Below are 16,851 nucleotides of genomic sequence, written 5' to 3' on the forward strand. Positions count from 1 at the left end.
GGCAGAAGTGCGGGAGATAGAACAGACACGGTCAAGGGCCGTGTCAACCACGGTAGAGGGCCGTGTCAACCACGGTAGAGGGGAATCCTCGGTTGAGGAAAAAGGAAGACATGTCGGAAGCACTGGTGTGGAAGGTGGCATCGTCGGAGCAGATGCGGCGGAGACGGAGAAACCGGGAGAATGGAATAGAGTCCTTACAGGAGGTGGGGTGGGAGGAAGTATAGTCCAGGTAGCTGTGGGAGTCAGTGGGCTTGTAATGAATGTTTGTCAATAACCTATCCCCAGAGATGGAGAAGGAGGAGTCGAGGAAGGGAAGGGAAGAGTCAGAGATGGACCATGTGAAAGTGAGGGAAGGGTGCAAATTGGAGGCAAAGTGAATGAAATTGTCTAGCTCAGGGCGAGAGCAGGAAACGGCACCGATACAGTCATCAATGAATCAGAAAAAGAGGTGAGGGACGGGACCTGAGTAGGACTGGAACAAAGAGTGTTCCACATATCCCATGAATAGGCAGGCATAGCTAGGACCCATGCGGGTACCCATAGCAACACCTTTGATTTGGAGGAAATGAGTGGAGTCAAAGGAGAAGTTGTTCAATGTGAGAACAAGTTCAGCCAAGTGGAGGAGGGTAGTGGTGGATGGGGACTGGTCGGGCCTCTGTTCAAGGAAGAAGCGGAGCGCCCTCAGGCCATCCGGGTGGGGGATGGAGGTGTAGAGGGATTGTACGTCCATGGTGAAAAGAAAACAGTTGGGGCCAGGAAACTGGAAACTGTTAAAGTGGCGGACGGCGTCCGAAGAGTCGCGGATGTAGGTGGGAAGAGACTGGACAAGGGGAGAAAAGATAGAGTCGAGATAGGAAGAGATAAGTTCCGTGGGGCAAGAACAGGCTGAAACGATGGGTCTACCAGGGCAGTCCTGTTTGTGGATCTTGGGAAGGAGGTAGAAGCGGGCTGTGCGGGGTTGGGGAACTATGAGGTTGGTGGCCGCGGGGGGAAGATCTCCAGAGGAGATGAGGTCAGTGACAATCTTGGAAACGGTGGTAACTATTCCAATGCTCTCCTCGACAGCCTCCCATCTTCCACCCTCTGTAAATGTCAGCTCATACAAAACTCTGCTGCATGGATCCTATTCTGCAACAAGTCCCACTCACCCATCACCCTTGTCCTCACTGACCTATACTTGCTCCTGGTCTCTCAATGCCTCAAATTTACAATTGTCTACCTTGTGTTTAAATCCTTTCATGGCCTCGCCCCTCCGCGTCTGTACCCTCCTCCAGCCTCAACCATCCTCCGCAAACTCTCCTTTCCTCTGGCCTCTTCTGCATTTCCCCCTGCCTTCACTCTACAGCTGGGGAATTCCCAAGTTCTAGATTTCTCTCCCTAAACCCTTCCACCTTTCTCTCCTCCTTTAAGACCCTCTTTAAAAACCACCTCTTTGAACAAGATTTTGGAAACCCCTCTTAATATCGCCTTCTTTGGTTGATGATTTCTTGGTGATTTATTTTTTCCTTATGCCTCTGTGAAGTGCCTTGGGATGTTTTTTCTACTTTAAAGGTGCTATATAATTGGCAGTTGCTGTTGTTTTACTTAAGCAGCAAATACTACTGTTTAAATAACACGGCTTCAAGTTATTTAAGCAGTTTGAGCGAGACAGAACTACAGAACCGGGAGAACCAAAGATCAGGTGGGAAGATTTAGCCAATTAGAGATAAGTATAATAAGTAACCTTCAAAAACTTTCAAGATAAACAATTTTTAGTGTCACACCCAGGTATGATGGAAATAGCGTGACAGAAGAAAGTTGCTGGAAGTACAGGAACTATATGTTATACTCAAGACCTTTAATTCCTATCATAAATGTTGAAAATATTGTTGACATAAAAGTCTCTCTCAAAAATGATGGCAACATGAAATTAAGCTTTTGGGACAGGAAGTGCACTGTAATGGTTCAGAATTCTTTGACTTGTACATAAATGGTTTTAGTAGAAGCTGGCTTTAACGGAAGTAGTTTTCCCAGATAGCTTCATGCTCGGTTGGCCATCCATAGACAGATGAGAGATAATTTAAATGTGAGATGGACAATTGCTTTGCACGGATCCCAAGAACGGCCAATTTGTGAGCAATGTCTGGCCGTTCAGGAAGACATCTAACACCTTGGTGTTGACAAACTCTTTTGATCTCTATGGGTCAAGGGACAGAGGCTTTTCAAAAACTCGAAACACAGACACCAAAAAGGCCAGTCAGATGCAAATGCAAGGGAAAAATTGTATTTTTTCCGTTAAGAAAAGGGCCCACCCAATGGGCTAGTGCACACATGTTCTTTATTTTTGTAACAGTACATGAACAGAAATTTAACTGATCGTACCAAGTGGCATTCAGCATACTCAAGTATTTTGTATGTTTTGTCTATTTTGGAATAAAGCAACTTAAGAACCGATTCAAACAATTCCTTTGCCTCATGTTAACTCAGTCGGCCGTCAGAGAGATTAATGAAGTACACGTGCTTAAGACCCAGAGGTCCGTTTGATGAGGGAATTTCGTTGTTACACTCCTGGGCCCCACTACCATACTAGCAGATACAGAGCAGTGGGAATCATTAAAAAAAAAGCAGGCAACTACACTGCTTCAGGGAGTGACTGACACCACTGATTTCCTGTAACATTACACATGGGGAGTCAGGACCAAGTGTAATCTTCAGGGGAAGTGTGGTTAAAGGGTGGGTGATAATTGAATCAGGACTTCATTAAGTCCCCATTTTAAAGTCATGCATTCAAATTTTTATATTTCCATCCCCCAAAAAGCTGTTGAGGCTAGGTTAAATGAAAATTTCAAAACTGAGATTGTTAGATTTTTGATAGGCAAGTGTATTAAAGGTTATGGAACCAAGGCAGCTAGATGGAGTTAAGATACAGATCACCCATGATCTAACTGAATGTCAGAACAGGCTCAAGGGGCTGAATGGACTACTCCTGTTCCTATGTGCCAGTTTTTGGCATGAAATTGGTGGTGCAATTCCGAAGACGGCAATCGGAGGCCCAATACTCCTGCTCCTCCAGGCTCCACACAAATTAAAATAACAACAATTTTCCTTACCATTTTGGAGCGGCCTCTAGTGGTCTCTAAGGACCGCTGGTTAGGTTGCCGAAGACCCGGAACAACTAGGCGGAGCATGTGCAGCCCAAGCTTCGCCCATTTGCTGACCAATTTTGATCAACGGTCCTACAAGCGGCGTTAAGACCCCTATTTGCAGGGTGCTTAACGCCCATTTCGGGTGGGCACCCTGCACACCTAGACATTGCCAGCTTTCAATTTGGCAGCTGGTGCACTTCCGGATGAGATTGGGCATGGGAGGTCGCGACCCGAAATTTGTCTCTCCTTAACACCAAAAAAACGACGTAATGTTATTTGAATGGAAGCTGTCCAAGTAAACTTGTCACACTTTAATTATACCCTCCCACCTGTAGTGGCTCTACATGCTACAAACATTCTTAAAAACACAAAACAGTAAGTGAGCTTTAGAAAATTTTACATGGTATTTTATCCTTCTATTCCCTTATATTATTTCTTTATATTTGCCTTGTCTTCCTTTCATTCATTATACATTTTACATTAATTCTCTCAGCCTTAATTTGATCCATCTGAGGGACTTGAATCATTTTCAAAATGTGAAGCCTTCGGCTGGAGAATGTTGATTTAACAGGTGTGGTTCCTGTGTGACTCTGGGTACGGAACCACTGACTGTGCCGGGTGCCTTAGCACCGCCCTGGAAATTCTATGGAAATTTCCCCCACGAGAATACTCCCTGCTATGTCTGATGATGTTTTCACATCCATTCTCTGCACTTTTATCCAGCTCTGCAGAATGGAATCTATTGAACTGGGATGGGGGAAGGGGCAGTTGTCACAGGAGACTAAAGTACAAGAATGCTAGAACCGATTTAATTTTTATGGTCCTTAAGAGCTTTTAGAAAGTGGGATGTTTTTCTGTAGTTGTTGTTTTCAGTTTTCCTACTACGTTTCTGCGTTCAAACACAGCCCTGAAGTGAAAGACTGTGTCAAAGATAAGTGTCTTCCCACACTGCCTCGCTGAAAAGAAGCTTCAATTTTCTACCAAAGCAGACTTCTACTCTTCTACTTACCAAAAATCCTGTCCCAAATGATAAGAGTTCCAGCGTAATTCTTGTCGATGCAGTAATGGTTCCGTCCTGAAGGACAGGGTCAGCAGAAACATACAAATTATTTTAAGAACACTTGGACTCGTGAACTGTTTTACTCAGTTATACAAGATATGCAAATAGCACAAGGGCATGCCAGAAAAAAATTCAATCACTGACGATTTGCAGTTAAAATTAAACATGGCGAGTACACAACATGATTTAAAATCTGCAGTCAGTCTTTTAAATACTGTGGTGAATTGTGCTCATCAAGAAGAAGGATGTTAGCACTTAGGAATAAAACATGTGGCCATTTCAGACACCCTGTATCAGTATTCCCAGATCGAGTACAGTACAACCATTTTCAGGGTATCATTTCTTCTACTCTGCCCCAGCAATGTGTCTTAGCTCCACTTCAGCTTCAGAAAAGTACCTTTTGCACCTCCCGCCCCCGGGTTAGGGAGGGGAATGTTAGTCAGGGTTCCCACTCCTGATGGGGGCAATCCATGCTGGAAGAACACGTGTGACTTTTAGGCAAGAACAGTATTGGGCTCAGCCATGATGTCCACGTGGTTTAGCAGCCTGATGACATTCACTGTTAAAACTTGTACACAAATACTTGGGACCACTTGGGCGAGGTAACGGAGGTTGCCCAGCAACCATGGAAAGTTGCCAATTTAGTGCTGAATTCAGAACAGTTTTTTGGCGTAAATTAAGACTGTCCAAATATATTTCATGTAGGAACCTTAGCACTTACAGAAATAGGAGACATGAGCCTAGGACAAAGAGGTAATAGGCAGATGTCTCAACATCAGGAAAATGTTAGGAGAGGCACCTGTGTTTGGCAAGCAAGACATTTAAACATATATAGCTGTATTCATTTTTTAAAATGAAGCAAAGCAAAAGTCATCATCTTTCTACAGAAAAATTGGGGACTATCTCTCCAAATGAATGACACTAGGCAGGCCTGGAAATGATAGTGTGCTAGCAACTTCTGGCTTCCAGACCCCACCCCTACTCCCAACAATCAATTAAAATGAAAGGAACTCACACTCAAATGAGAGGTTGCAGAAAAGGTTTACGAGAATGGTCCCAGGGGTGAGGAACTTCAGTTATGTGGATAGACTAGAGAAGCTGGGATTGTTCTCCTTGGAGCAGAGAATGTTGAGAGGAGATTTGATAGAGGTGTTCAAAATCATGAGGGGTCTAGACAGAGGAGATAGAGAGAAACTGTTCCCATTGGCGGAAGGGTCGAAAACCAGAGGACACAGATTTAAGGTATTTGGCAAAAAAACAAAAGGCGACATGAGGAAAAACTTTACTCAGCGAGTGGTTAGGATCTGGAATGCACTGCCTGAAAGGGCAGTGGAGGCAGACTCAATCGTGGCTTTCAAAAGGGAATTGGATAAGTACCTGAAGGAAAAACATTTGCAGGGCTACGGGGAAAGGGCGGAGGAGCGGGACTAGCTGAAGTTCTCGTGCAGAGAGCCGGCACGGGCTCGACAGGCCCAATGGCTTTCTTCTGTGCTATAACCATTCTATGATTCTATGATGGAATACAAGTAAGTATCTATGTAAATTCACATTTTGCGTTCAGATTTAATTCCGAAATTGGGTCTTCCAAATTGGAGACAGAGTTTTAACACAGCATCAGTGAGTAACCAGACCCTCCCTGTCAGGAGTGAATGCAAGCTTGGTGCACAACTCCTGGTAGTTCTCATCATGCAATAGGCAAAACCACTAACATGGTTCTGCCCTAGTTGTAAATTGCAGGTAAGAATATCTCCTTTTGGACTTGCAGTTAGTGTCCTAATTAGTGTGGGTAAAACAGTCAGAATAGAGTAGTTCCTTCTATGCTCAGAGATCAGGATTGCATACTTACCTATACCAAGAGATCACATGAAGAATGGTTTGTTAGTACCAGATGTGAATTGGTGCCGATTTGGCCTGTCATACATCTATCTATACCTATAAACTACTATATATTGAAAATCCTGAGTGTGTCTCAACATTGCATCTAAATGTGTAAATGAGTAAACGCATTGCTAAAGTTTTTTTTATATTCGTTCCTGGGACGTGGGCATCGCTGGTAAGGCCAGCATTTATTGCCCATCCCTAATTGCCCTCGAGAAGGTGGTGGTGAGCCACCTTCTTAAACCATTGTAGTCCTTGTGCCAATATTTACTTGCAGTAGTCCTGTAGCAGCTCTGTAAATTTCCAATTTCCATTTTTAAATCTATCACGGTGACTTTAGGTGGAAAAGCAACAGTTGAAGTTGAGAATGAAGCCCTGTTTATAACTTGAGGCGATAGTCTTGTGCACAGTGGCAAACATTTCTGACCTCAGCCGTATGAGGCTTGGCATCTGCACAGGCGGTCTACCACGCAAAATTGCCAGAGTCTGCTGCTGGGACCCAAAGGAACAGTTCCAAGTGGCTGGAAAGGGATTCGGGAGGGCCTCGCAGTTGGGGGAGGGGGGCAATACAGGGCAGGGAAGCCACAATGGCTTCCCCGCTGGTTTAATTAGAAGTCGGGCCCCAATGATGTCATTGGAGATCGATCTGCAAAAAAAATACCCTGCCGGTTATCAGCGGGTGCCCCTCTCGCCTGCTCAGAATTGTAGGTTAAAATCGGAACCTGTGGGAAGAGAGTGGAACCTCGGTAGGTAAGTTCCACGGGTAATTTTAACTGTCCACTTGCCCAGTTTCTACCAGACGGGTAGAGTTAAAATTACCCCTTGAATTTTTATTCATCATCCTGCATTTTCACCTGGTGGCTCTGTAATATTCTGTCAATTCCAGCAGCAAAAGTCAGCTTCGAACACATAATTGCATCTCTAAACTTGCTTGGATTGAAAAAAGATGGGAAGTGGTGTACCCAGGGGTCAGTGCTCGGTCCACTTTTGTTCTCTGTGCATCTACATGATTTGAGCATAGGGAACACAATCTTCAAATTTGCTGAGAACACAAAAGTAGGAGAATGGCAAACAGTGAGGAGAACTATAAAAGGCTGTGGAGAAACATTGGCCTAGAAATTCAGTATTGCCACATTTGGGGCGCTATAGTTGAGTGTGCGCTAAATTTAGCGCCTGGCGCAAATTATCGCCACCTTCAGCGAAATTGACTTGTTTCGCCCCAAGACGTTCTTGGTGTGCTAAAGCAGGCGCTGCACGACTGTCCTAAGGCGCTAAGCTGGAGAGGCGAGGTGCTACCACCGAGGGCGGGCGCAGCGCAGGTGCGGCCAGTTAGCGATTGCAGGCAGACACGCTGGCGCCGGTCACCTCTTAAAGGGGGAAGGTCGATTTGGCTTGCAGCCACACCCTGCACATTGGAGCCCTGATTCTCGGCCTGGACAGACCTGCTGCGACATTGTAACACCTAGGACCATGGAGAGGGCCAGGGAGCGAGCGCAGCAGTTCAGTGAGGGGGCCCTGAAGGTTCTGGTTGGCGCAGTGGAGTGCAGGCGATCTATCCTGTTTCTGGACACTGGCAGGAGGCCGCTGCCCAACGAATATCGAAAAGCTTGGAGGGAGGTGGCTCACAGAGTGACCTCCAGCAGCATGGTGCCTAGGACCCCTGTGCAATGCAGGAAGAAGTTCAACGACCTCACTCGGGTTGTCAGGGTGAGTTCCCTTTCCAGTATCTTCTTCATCCTTGCATGTGCACCTCACTTTATGGCCAAAGGGTCCTGAAAGCCCCAATGCCCAGCCCTCATCCTTTCATGAAACTCACATGCACATTCACCACTTTACACACTGTAAGGGCTATTCGACTATGGGAGGCAATGCAGCCAAGATCAGGGCTTCACACTGTAAGGGCTATTCGACCATGGGAGGCAGTGCAGCCAAGATCAGGGCTTCACACTGTAAGGGCTATTCCACCATGGGAGGCAGTGCAGCCAAGATCAGGGCTTCACACTGTAAGGGCTATTCGACCATGAGAGGCAGTGCAGCCAAGATCAGGGCTTCACACTGTAAGGGCTATTCCACCAGGGGAGGCAGTGCAGCCAAGATCAGGGCTTCACACTGTAAGGGCTATTACACCATGGGAGGCAATTCAGCCAAGATCAGGGCTACACACTGTACTGAGAGCCCGTCCTTTCTCTTGCAGGGCAAGCTGGCGCACAATAGGAGGCAACAGCAACAGACCGGGGGAGGCCGTCCTGAACTTAAAGACCTCAGTGATCTGGAGCAGCGAGTGGAATGGATTATGGCAGGCCAGATGATTGGCCCCGTCGCTACTGGAGATGCCGACCCCGTTCTGGACAGCAATGGTAAGGTCATCACCTTTTTGGCCTCTCTCCTTCCACTTGTGCCTCACACCAGCATCCTTTGCCACTATCGAACCAATACAGTGCATTGCAGCACTCATGCCTCCCTCGCTGCCGCCCTGTCCTCACGCTAAAGCAACTCTTGTACCTCCCTGCTTTCAGATGCTGATTCGCCAGGTGAGGAGGCGGGCCTTCAAGCTGCCAGTGGGAGTGATTCTGAAGGCGAGGAGGAAGAGGAAGCCAGACCATCAGTGCCACCCTCAGCCGAGGCAGCCCATGGCCATAATGGGGACACGTCTTCCCTGGAGGGGAGCAGGGGGGAAGGGTCTGAGGAGGGTGAAGCTGAGGAGGGGGGGTAGGGAAGCTCGGCGGCCTTCTCCCCAGATGGAGAGTCTGGCCTCCAGTCCTGCTACAGTGAGCGCAGAAGAGGTGTAGCTCCTCGCTGAAATGGGCGCCCAGGCGGAGCAGAGGCACACTGAGCTAATGGCTGCAGTGGCAAGGATGCCCGAATCCATTGAGTCACTGGCAAGGAGTGTCCAGGACTTCGGTGCAGCACAGGCAAGGAGTCTGCAGGACTTCGCTGCAGCACTGGCAAGGAGTCTGCAGGACTTCGGTGCAGCACAGGCGGCTTCCACGCAAGTGCTTAGTCGTGCCATGCAGTCAGTGGCTGGTCTGATGCAGACACAGATTAGGGCCACACGAGCACTGACTGCTGCCACCCTCGCTGGATCGGGCAGAATTCGCCGGGGCCCTCGCCGCGCCGCAGCAGGCCAGCAGTCTGTGCTTCAACAGATTGCTCCGCATGCTTCAGTGCTGCCCCGTGCGAGTGCCAGTGTGTTGTCCGACCAGGGAGTGCCTGTGCTCTGTCAGGTTGGCAGCATTCCTGCTGCCAACACTGTCACTCCTCCACTGCAGCTGCCACCACCCGTAGGACAGACTGCTGCCGCCCATGCAGAGTTGGAGCAGTCAGCAGCCGGGCCCTCCAGGCCCAGAGCTGGTCCAGGCGTCCCCCAAGGGCATCTGCCGACTCACTTTCTGACACTCAGCAGCCTTCCCCCAGCCTTGCTGCAGCCACTGGGGTCCCATTGCGGAGGAGCTGCTGGGTGGGAAGGGGCCAATCTCGCAAGCGAAGCAGATCACCCTCGCAGGCCAAAAAGTAGGAGGTGTGGCAAAATGCTGTGAATTTTTTTTAGTGAAGGCCGAGGATCATGGTCATTTTTGGTTAACTCTTTTGTTCATTGTCTCCAGGTGTCTCCAGGTTGTGAGAGCCAGTTATGTGTCTGACTGTTTTTTTGGGGGTTTCTCTGTGTTTGTTTGTCATGCGGGAAGGGCACAGAGTTTGTTAAATAAATAATTGTCTTTATTCAGATTGTGCATGTTTGCTCTTTGAACTATTTGTTGCCTTGACCGGCTCAGGGTTTGCGGAACGGTTCCATTCAAGTTCTTTCAATGGCACAAGCCATTCCCTCAGAGGGGGCCTTGAACCGACTTGCAATAAGCCGCTGACGGACGGCCCTTGCACTTTGTGCCTCCCTCCCATCTTGGTGCTCCTCCTCCTCCTTCTCCTCTGGTGGTCCTCCAATGTCTGCTGGCAGTGGCTGAGTCCTGAGGATAGCCAGGTTGTGCAGCATGCAGCACACTACAACGAAATGGGAGACTCGTTCAGGCGAGTACTGAAGGGCTCCCCCGGAATGGTCCAGACAGCGGAGCCGTTGCTTTAGCATGCCGATTGTGTGCTCAATGATGTTCCTGGTCGCTTGATGGCTCTCATTGTATCGTTCTTCAGCAGGGGTGTTGGGCGCACGGAGCGGGGTCATCAGCCAGGTGCACAAAGGATAGCCCTTGTCCCCGAGAAGCCAACCTCCTGGGTGAGCCGGGGCTTCGAAAAGGTCTGCCACAGAAGTCTGGCACAGGATGAAGGCGTCGTGGCTGCTGCCTGGAAAGCGGGCATTGACAGCTAGTATCAGCTGTCTGTGGTCACACACCAACAGCACTGTAGTAACCTGGGAGGTTATGAGTAACCTGATCCACCAGGTGGTGCTGTGGCAATTGCTCTCCTGAGTTAAGTCTGATCTGTACTGGTTGTACTCTTTGTTTTTGCTGCCTCATGGCAGAAGCTTTTATGTGCAAGTGTTGATTAAACCATGTTAAGGAGTTAACCTGTGTCTGTCTCCATCTATGGCCACCTCAAGATACCACATATGGCGACGAGAATAAAGGACGGAAGAGTTTTGGAGTATTCGGAAGAGGTGCTCGGGTTAGTTAGTAAACTAGTCGGAAAAGCACGAGGCTAGGCCGCGGGAGTCGAAACGGAGTTTGATTTTTTGGCTGAAGTGACCGGACTCCAAGGATGGCAGGAACAGTAGGCTCCATGGCACCTTTTGACAGCAAGTCGCAGTCTTGGGAGGAGTATTGTGAAATACTGGGCCATTTCTTTATGGCAAACGAGGTGGACAGTGCTGAAAAGAAAAGGGCCATTTTACTGAGTTGTGTGGGAGCGCAAGCCTATACACGGATGAGGAATCTGCTGAGCCCGAAGCGGCCAGGAGAAAAATCTTTTGACGAGTTGGTGAGTCTACTAAAGAATCATTTCAGTCCGAAACCTAGTGAAATAGTACAGAGATGGAAATTCAATTCGAGGATTAGGAGGCCGGAAGAAAGCGTTACTGAGTATGTGGAGGAGCTTCGGAAGCTCGCACAGGACTGTAATTTTGGAAATGCGCTCACAGTCATGTTAAGGGACAGACTAGTATGCGGAGTTAACGACGACAGTATACAGCAAAGGTTGCTGTCAGAAGAAGGATTAACGTTTGAGACGGCACTTAAAAAAGCACAAGCCATGGAGATGGCTAACAAGGACATTAAGGACTTAAACAGTATGAGCAAGGAGAAATGGAGTAAACCAGTGGGAGGAGCTGTTTTCAAGATGGAAGCTGGCGCGAAAAGTCCACCAGTCGGGGTTGGGGATTGCTACCGATGTGGCGGGATGAGCCATTATGCAAAGGACTGCAGGTTTGCAAAGACAAAGTGCCACAATTGTGGAAAAATAGGGCACTTAAAGAAAGTCTGTAAAAGGGCAGTGAGTGAGAGAAGCAGTGCTAAAGGGGCAAAGCATGCTTAAGGGGGGAGGGAGAAGTACACAAAGCAGGCAAATTACATACAAGAGGAAGAGTCTAGTGAGTCGGTTTTCACTATATACAGTATAGACACTTCAAGGCCCAACGTACCCCCTCTCACTCAGTATTTGATAGTGAACGGAGGTCAAGTAAAGTTTGAGATTGACACCGGATGTAGTGTAACCATAATGTCGCAGACTGAGTACGCCAAGCTATGGGGGGAAGCAAAAGTACCAGAGCTAGGTACATGCCCCATTAGTCTCAAAACCTACACAGGACAGAAGGTGGACATTTTGGGGGTGGCCGAAGTACAAGTGGAACACAAAGGAGTCACCAAAGAGCTTACGGTGGTAGTGGTAGCAGGGTCAGGGCCAAACCTGTTAGGGCGAGGGTGGATCAGTGAGTTGAGTGTGGACTGGCAGGCAATGAATAAAATGGAGGACAGTACAGAGGCACTGCAAGAAGTGCTGATGAAGCATGAGTTAGTGTTCAAGGACGAACTGGGCACCTTAAGGGGAGCCACAGCCAAGATTCATGTAGCCAGTGATGCCACGCCTCGTTTCTTTAAACCAAGGTCGGTACCTTTTGCAATGAAAACCAAGGTTGAGGCGGAACTCGATCGCCTGCTAAAGGACAAAGTAATAGAACCAGTGAAATTTTCAGACTGGGCGGCACCAATAGTCCCGGTATTGAAGCCCGACGGTAACGTAAGGGTGTGTGGTGACTATAAGTTAACAGTGAACAGCGTATCATCACTGGAACAGTACCCCATTCCGAGAATGGAGGATATGTTAACATTGCTCGCTGGGGGAGAAAGATTCAGCAAACTGGACATGAGTCATGCGTATCAGCAGATATTGCTAGATGAAGAATCAAAAAAGTTTGTCACGGTGAACACGCACAAGGGGCTGTTCACGTATGCTAGGTTACCATTTGGTGTCAGTTCTAGCCCAGCAATATTCCAACGGACTATGGAGGGCATTCTGCAGGGCATTCCAAAGGTGGCCGTGTACTTAGATGATATTCTGCTAACAGGAAGTGACGATCAGGATCACTTAAAAACACTGGACAAAGTGCTACAGCGGCTGGAAGAGGCGGGGCTACGCCTGAAACGGAGTAAGTGTAGTTTCATGGAGAAGGAAGTTACATTCCTGGGACATCGGGTGGATGCCACAGGCCTCCATCCATTACCAGGGAAAGTGCGGGCAGTGCAGGATGCACCGGCACCCACCTCAGTGACTGAACTGAAAGCCTATCTAGGACTCCTGAATTATTATAACCGGTTTCTTCCAAACTTATCGACGTTGCTGGCACCCCTGCGCAAACTGCTGAGGAAGGAGGAGCCATGGCATTGGGGGGCCAGAGCAAGCGAAAGCGTTTCAGCAGTCAAAGGAGTTACTTCAGTCCAGCAGAGTGTTAGTGCATTACGACGAGAAGAAGGAGCTGATAATGTCCTGCGATGCATCACCCTATGGAGTGGGGGCAGTGTTGGCCCACCGCATGCCAGATGCAGCGGAAAGGCCCATCGGGTTTGTTTCACGCACGCTCACAGCTGCGGAAAAGAACTATTCACAGCTTGATAAAGAGGGGTTGGCCATTATATTTGGAGTAAAGAAATTCCATAAGTACATACAGGTATATGGGAGGAAGTTTGTAATCAGTACTGACCACAAGCCTCTTATTAGCTTACTGAATGAGATGAAAGCGGTGCCTCAAATGGCATCACAGAGAATAATGAGATGAGCAGTAATACTAAGAGCCTATGAATATGTGATCACGTACAGAGCCGGCAAGGAAAACGGGATCGCGGATGCTCTCAGCCGCCTGCCCCTCTCAAAATCTCCTCGCAGTACTTCCCCTGAGGAGCACGTCCTGATGCTGGATCAGGAGATCAGTCCCCTGATGACTTCAGCACAAATCCAGGGCTGGACAGCCAAGTGAGTATGTGTTGAAAGGCTGGCCAGATCACCGTGAGGGACCAGAGTTTGCGCCGTACAGACAGAGACAGCACGAGCTCAGTGTCCAAGATGGATGTGTGCTATGGGGAGCACGCATCATAGTCCCAGAGCGGGGACGCTCTACTTTGATGGAACAGTTGCATCAATCGCACCCAGGAATGACTAGAATGAAAGGACTGGCTAGGAGCTACCTGTGGTGGCCTAACTTGGATGCTGAAATTGAGTCAAAGGTAAAGTCATGCACTATATGTCAGGAACAGAGGAAAGCACCTGCCGGGGCACCACTCCATCCCTGGGAGTGGCCCAGCAAACCCTGGAGGAGAATTCACATAGGCTATGCGGGACCTTTTATGGGCAAAATGTTTTTGGTGCTGGTTGACGCTCACTCAAAGTGGATCGACGTTTATCCAGTGAGCTCTGCAACGACTGATGCCACACTGAATTGTCTCAGGAACAGCTTCAGCACGCAGGGTATTCCAGAAATGATTGTATCCGACAATGCACAGTGTTTTGTTAGTGAAGGGAGCAAAGAATTCATGGTAAGGAATGGAATCACACGTCACCTCGGCTCCATATCACCCAGCCTCAAATGGGTTAGCCGAGCGAGCCGTGCAGACTTTTAAGGAGCTCATGAGGAAGAGCTCAGGTGACACCCTGGAGACCAAGCTCAATAGAGCCTTGTTTAGTTATTGTATAACACCCCAAGCTACCACGGGGCTTTCTCCGGCTGAGTTGATGATGGGGAGAAAGTTGCGGTGCACGTTAGACCTGATACACCCAGATCTCAAAAGCAAGGTTGAGACAAAACAAACAAACCAAAAAGCGTACCATGACAAACATACTAAAGCTCGCCATTTCGCCATAGGGGACTCTGTGTACGCCCGGAACTTCGGTTATGGACCTAAATGGATACCAGGACTAATCCAGGACATTACAGGACCTGTGTCGTACTCCGTGTTACTAGGGGATGGTCGAGGGGTTTGTCAGCATGTGGATCAGCTTTTCAGCCGGCAGCAGGGGGAACTGCCTCAGTTGGAACAAAGGGCAGTAGAGGAGGCTGTTCCAGGACCCAGCACGGCTTATAAGGTGCCAGTGGACACTGGTACTTCCAGGCCACGGCGGGACAGAGTAAAACCAACATCAGAGACTACTCCAATCTCAAGTGCGAATGAATCTGAGAATCCACCACAAGTGGAATTAAGACGTTCACAAAGGATTCGCAAGCAACCAGAAAGACTTATACAAACCTGTTAAATTAGTCAGGGGTTAACCATGGTTAGAGCATACTGGTTAATTAAAACGTAGTACCTAGTAAGGGTTATTGTTTAAGAATTGCATACGGCAATCTTAAGGGGGGAGGAGTGTAGTAACCTGGGAGGTTATGAGTAACCTGATCCACCAGGTGGTGCTGTGGCAATTGCTCTCCTGAGTTAAGTCTGATCTGTACTGGTTGTACTCTTTGTTTTTGCTGCCTCATGGCAGAAGCTTTTATGTGCAAGTGTTGATTAAACCATGTTAAGGAGTTAACCTGTGTCTGTCTCCATCTATGGCCACCTCAAGATACCACATGCACGTTCAACGAATGGAACCCCTTCCGGTTGCGGTAATCCTCGGCATTCTCTTGAGGCGCCCGCAAAGCCACATGCGTGCACCATGGGGAAGCCCGCTATTCTTGCAAATCCCATTGTGCGCTCTTGCTGCTTGTCCAGGGTCATGGGGAAGGAAATGTACTGATGTCTCCTTTTGAAGAGGGCATTCATGACTTGGCGGATGCAGCAATGCACCGTGAACTGGGAGACATTGGCAATGTCCCCAGTAGCGAATTGGAAGGAGCCGGTGGCATAGAAGTTGAGAGCCACTGTCACCTTCACTGCCACCGACAGAGACGTCCTGCTCCTCAGCTGAGGCTGCAGATCTGTCTGAAGCAGGTGGCAGAGCTCAGTGAACACCTCCCTTCTGAATCGAAGCCTCCGAATACACTGCTCCTCAGACATGTTGAGGTATGAGAACTGCTGGCAGTATACCCTGAGAGGGTAAGGCCTCCTGTGCCGACGCCTGTTGGCCCTCCTCTGTCTGGCCATGATTGGCACTCTCTCTCGGCGTCTCTGAGCCCTTTCAATGCAACGGAGAAACCCAACGTTTCCACCCATTGCAGCCCCCATAATATGTGGCCACTCAAGGCTATGGCACTGAAAAATCAATCCAACTGCAAAGTTCTGGTCAGAAGCCAGAAGTACCTGCGCGAGCACTGACTCAATGCAGAAAGCTCTCTCCCTTTGTCTCTCTGCAAATCTCTCTCTCTCTCTCACACAGGAGTGGTCCAAAAATGGCTACCACTAAGAAGCCAGGAAGAGCCCCCTTTAAATAGCGCCCCCCCAGCCCCACAGCGACTGGGAACCATTCCAGTCAACCAGTCACTGGGGGCGCCAGGTGGAAAGAAGGGGGGGCACCACTGAAGTTCCGGTTTGGGGCGCACCAAGGGCGTTGCACCATGAAATGACGTAAGGATCTGCGGGCATTGCGGTTTTGCGCCGCCGCTAAATGTCTGCTCAATTTCGCGAGAGGCGCAGGTCTCATCACGCCCGGGCGCTAGCCGCTTCGCGCCCCACTTATCGCCCTCTTAAGGCGCTAGCGTCTAGCGCTAACAACTGAATTTCTCCCCCATTGACTGGTCAGCATTGAATGGACAGACCGATGGCAGATGCAATTTAACTAAGTTAAGTAATACACTTTGAGAGGAAAAACTAGGATTGGAAGTATACACTCAATGGAAAGATGCTAAAGAGCGTGGATGAAGAGAGAGAACTTAGGACAGTGGTGGGCAAAATACAGCCCATGGGCCGTATCCGGCCCGTTAAATGATTCTATCCGGACTGCCAAGGCCTGGCTTCGAGGCCGAACGTCCACCGCACCTGACCCCGCCCCACTTAACGTCTGGTGGCGGGTCATAGTCTCTGAGGCAGCAGGGGAGCCTCGCAATGGCCCTTCAAGACAGAAGGCAAACATACAGAGACCGGCGGATGAGGTTGTCAGAAGGCCGCCAGGAGTCGTACATTGGGCCACGGCCCCTCGGGTGAGGGCCTTTTACCGACGGCAGCGCAGCCCCTAAACCGATTCCTTGCAGGGTCATTGTTTTTGCCAGAGTGAGGAGCCTTTGATAAAGTTAGCTCATGCAAACAGGGAGAAAAATTGCAAAAAGGAGAGAATTTTTAAGAAACTACACGCTCTGAAAAAATGTACACCAAAAGATTACATAAATTGCAATGATAGCAGGAACTTAAAAAAAAGTGAACAAGTTTTAAATGGGATCGTGTACTCCAGACAAAGCTAGCTATGCCTTTCGGTAACTGGTCAGTATTG

The 16,851-nt window shown here is 48.8% G+C and overlaps 1 protein-coding gene across 2 annotated transcripts in view; it reads right to left on the bottom strand.

Annotated features, from left to right (window-relative positions):
* The window catches only part of agmo (alkylglycerol monooxygenase), a 530,082-nt gene that overhangs the window by 215,357 nt on the left and 297,874 nt on the right, over positions 1–16,851 (bottom strand). For both annotated transcript variants that reach the window (XR_015078446.1, XM_085988392.1), the window contains exon 7: positions 4,135–4,200. Coding sequence is in view for 1 of the 2 variants with exons in the window: in XM_085988392.1 (XP_085844518.1) it covers positions 4,135–4,200 (66 nt within the window). In the remaining variant the exon portion in view is untranslated. The remainder of the gene's footprint in view (positions 1–4,134; positions 4,201–16,851) is intronic.

The sequence above is a fragment of the Somniosus microcephalus genome, chromosome 5 (genome assembly GCF_052327205.1).
Source record: "Somniosus microcephalus isolate GS21.2 chromosome 5, FLI_Smic_1.0, whole genome shotgun sequence".
Classification (NCBI taxonomy): domain Eukaryota; kingdom Metazoa; phylum Chordata; class Chondrichthyes; order Squaliformes; family Somniosidae; genus Somniosus; species Somniosus microcephalus.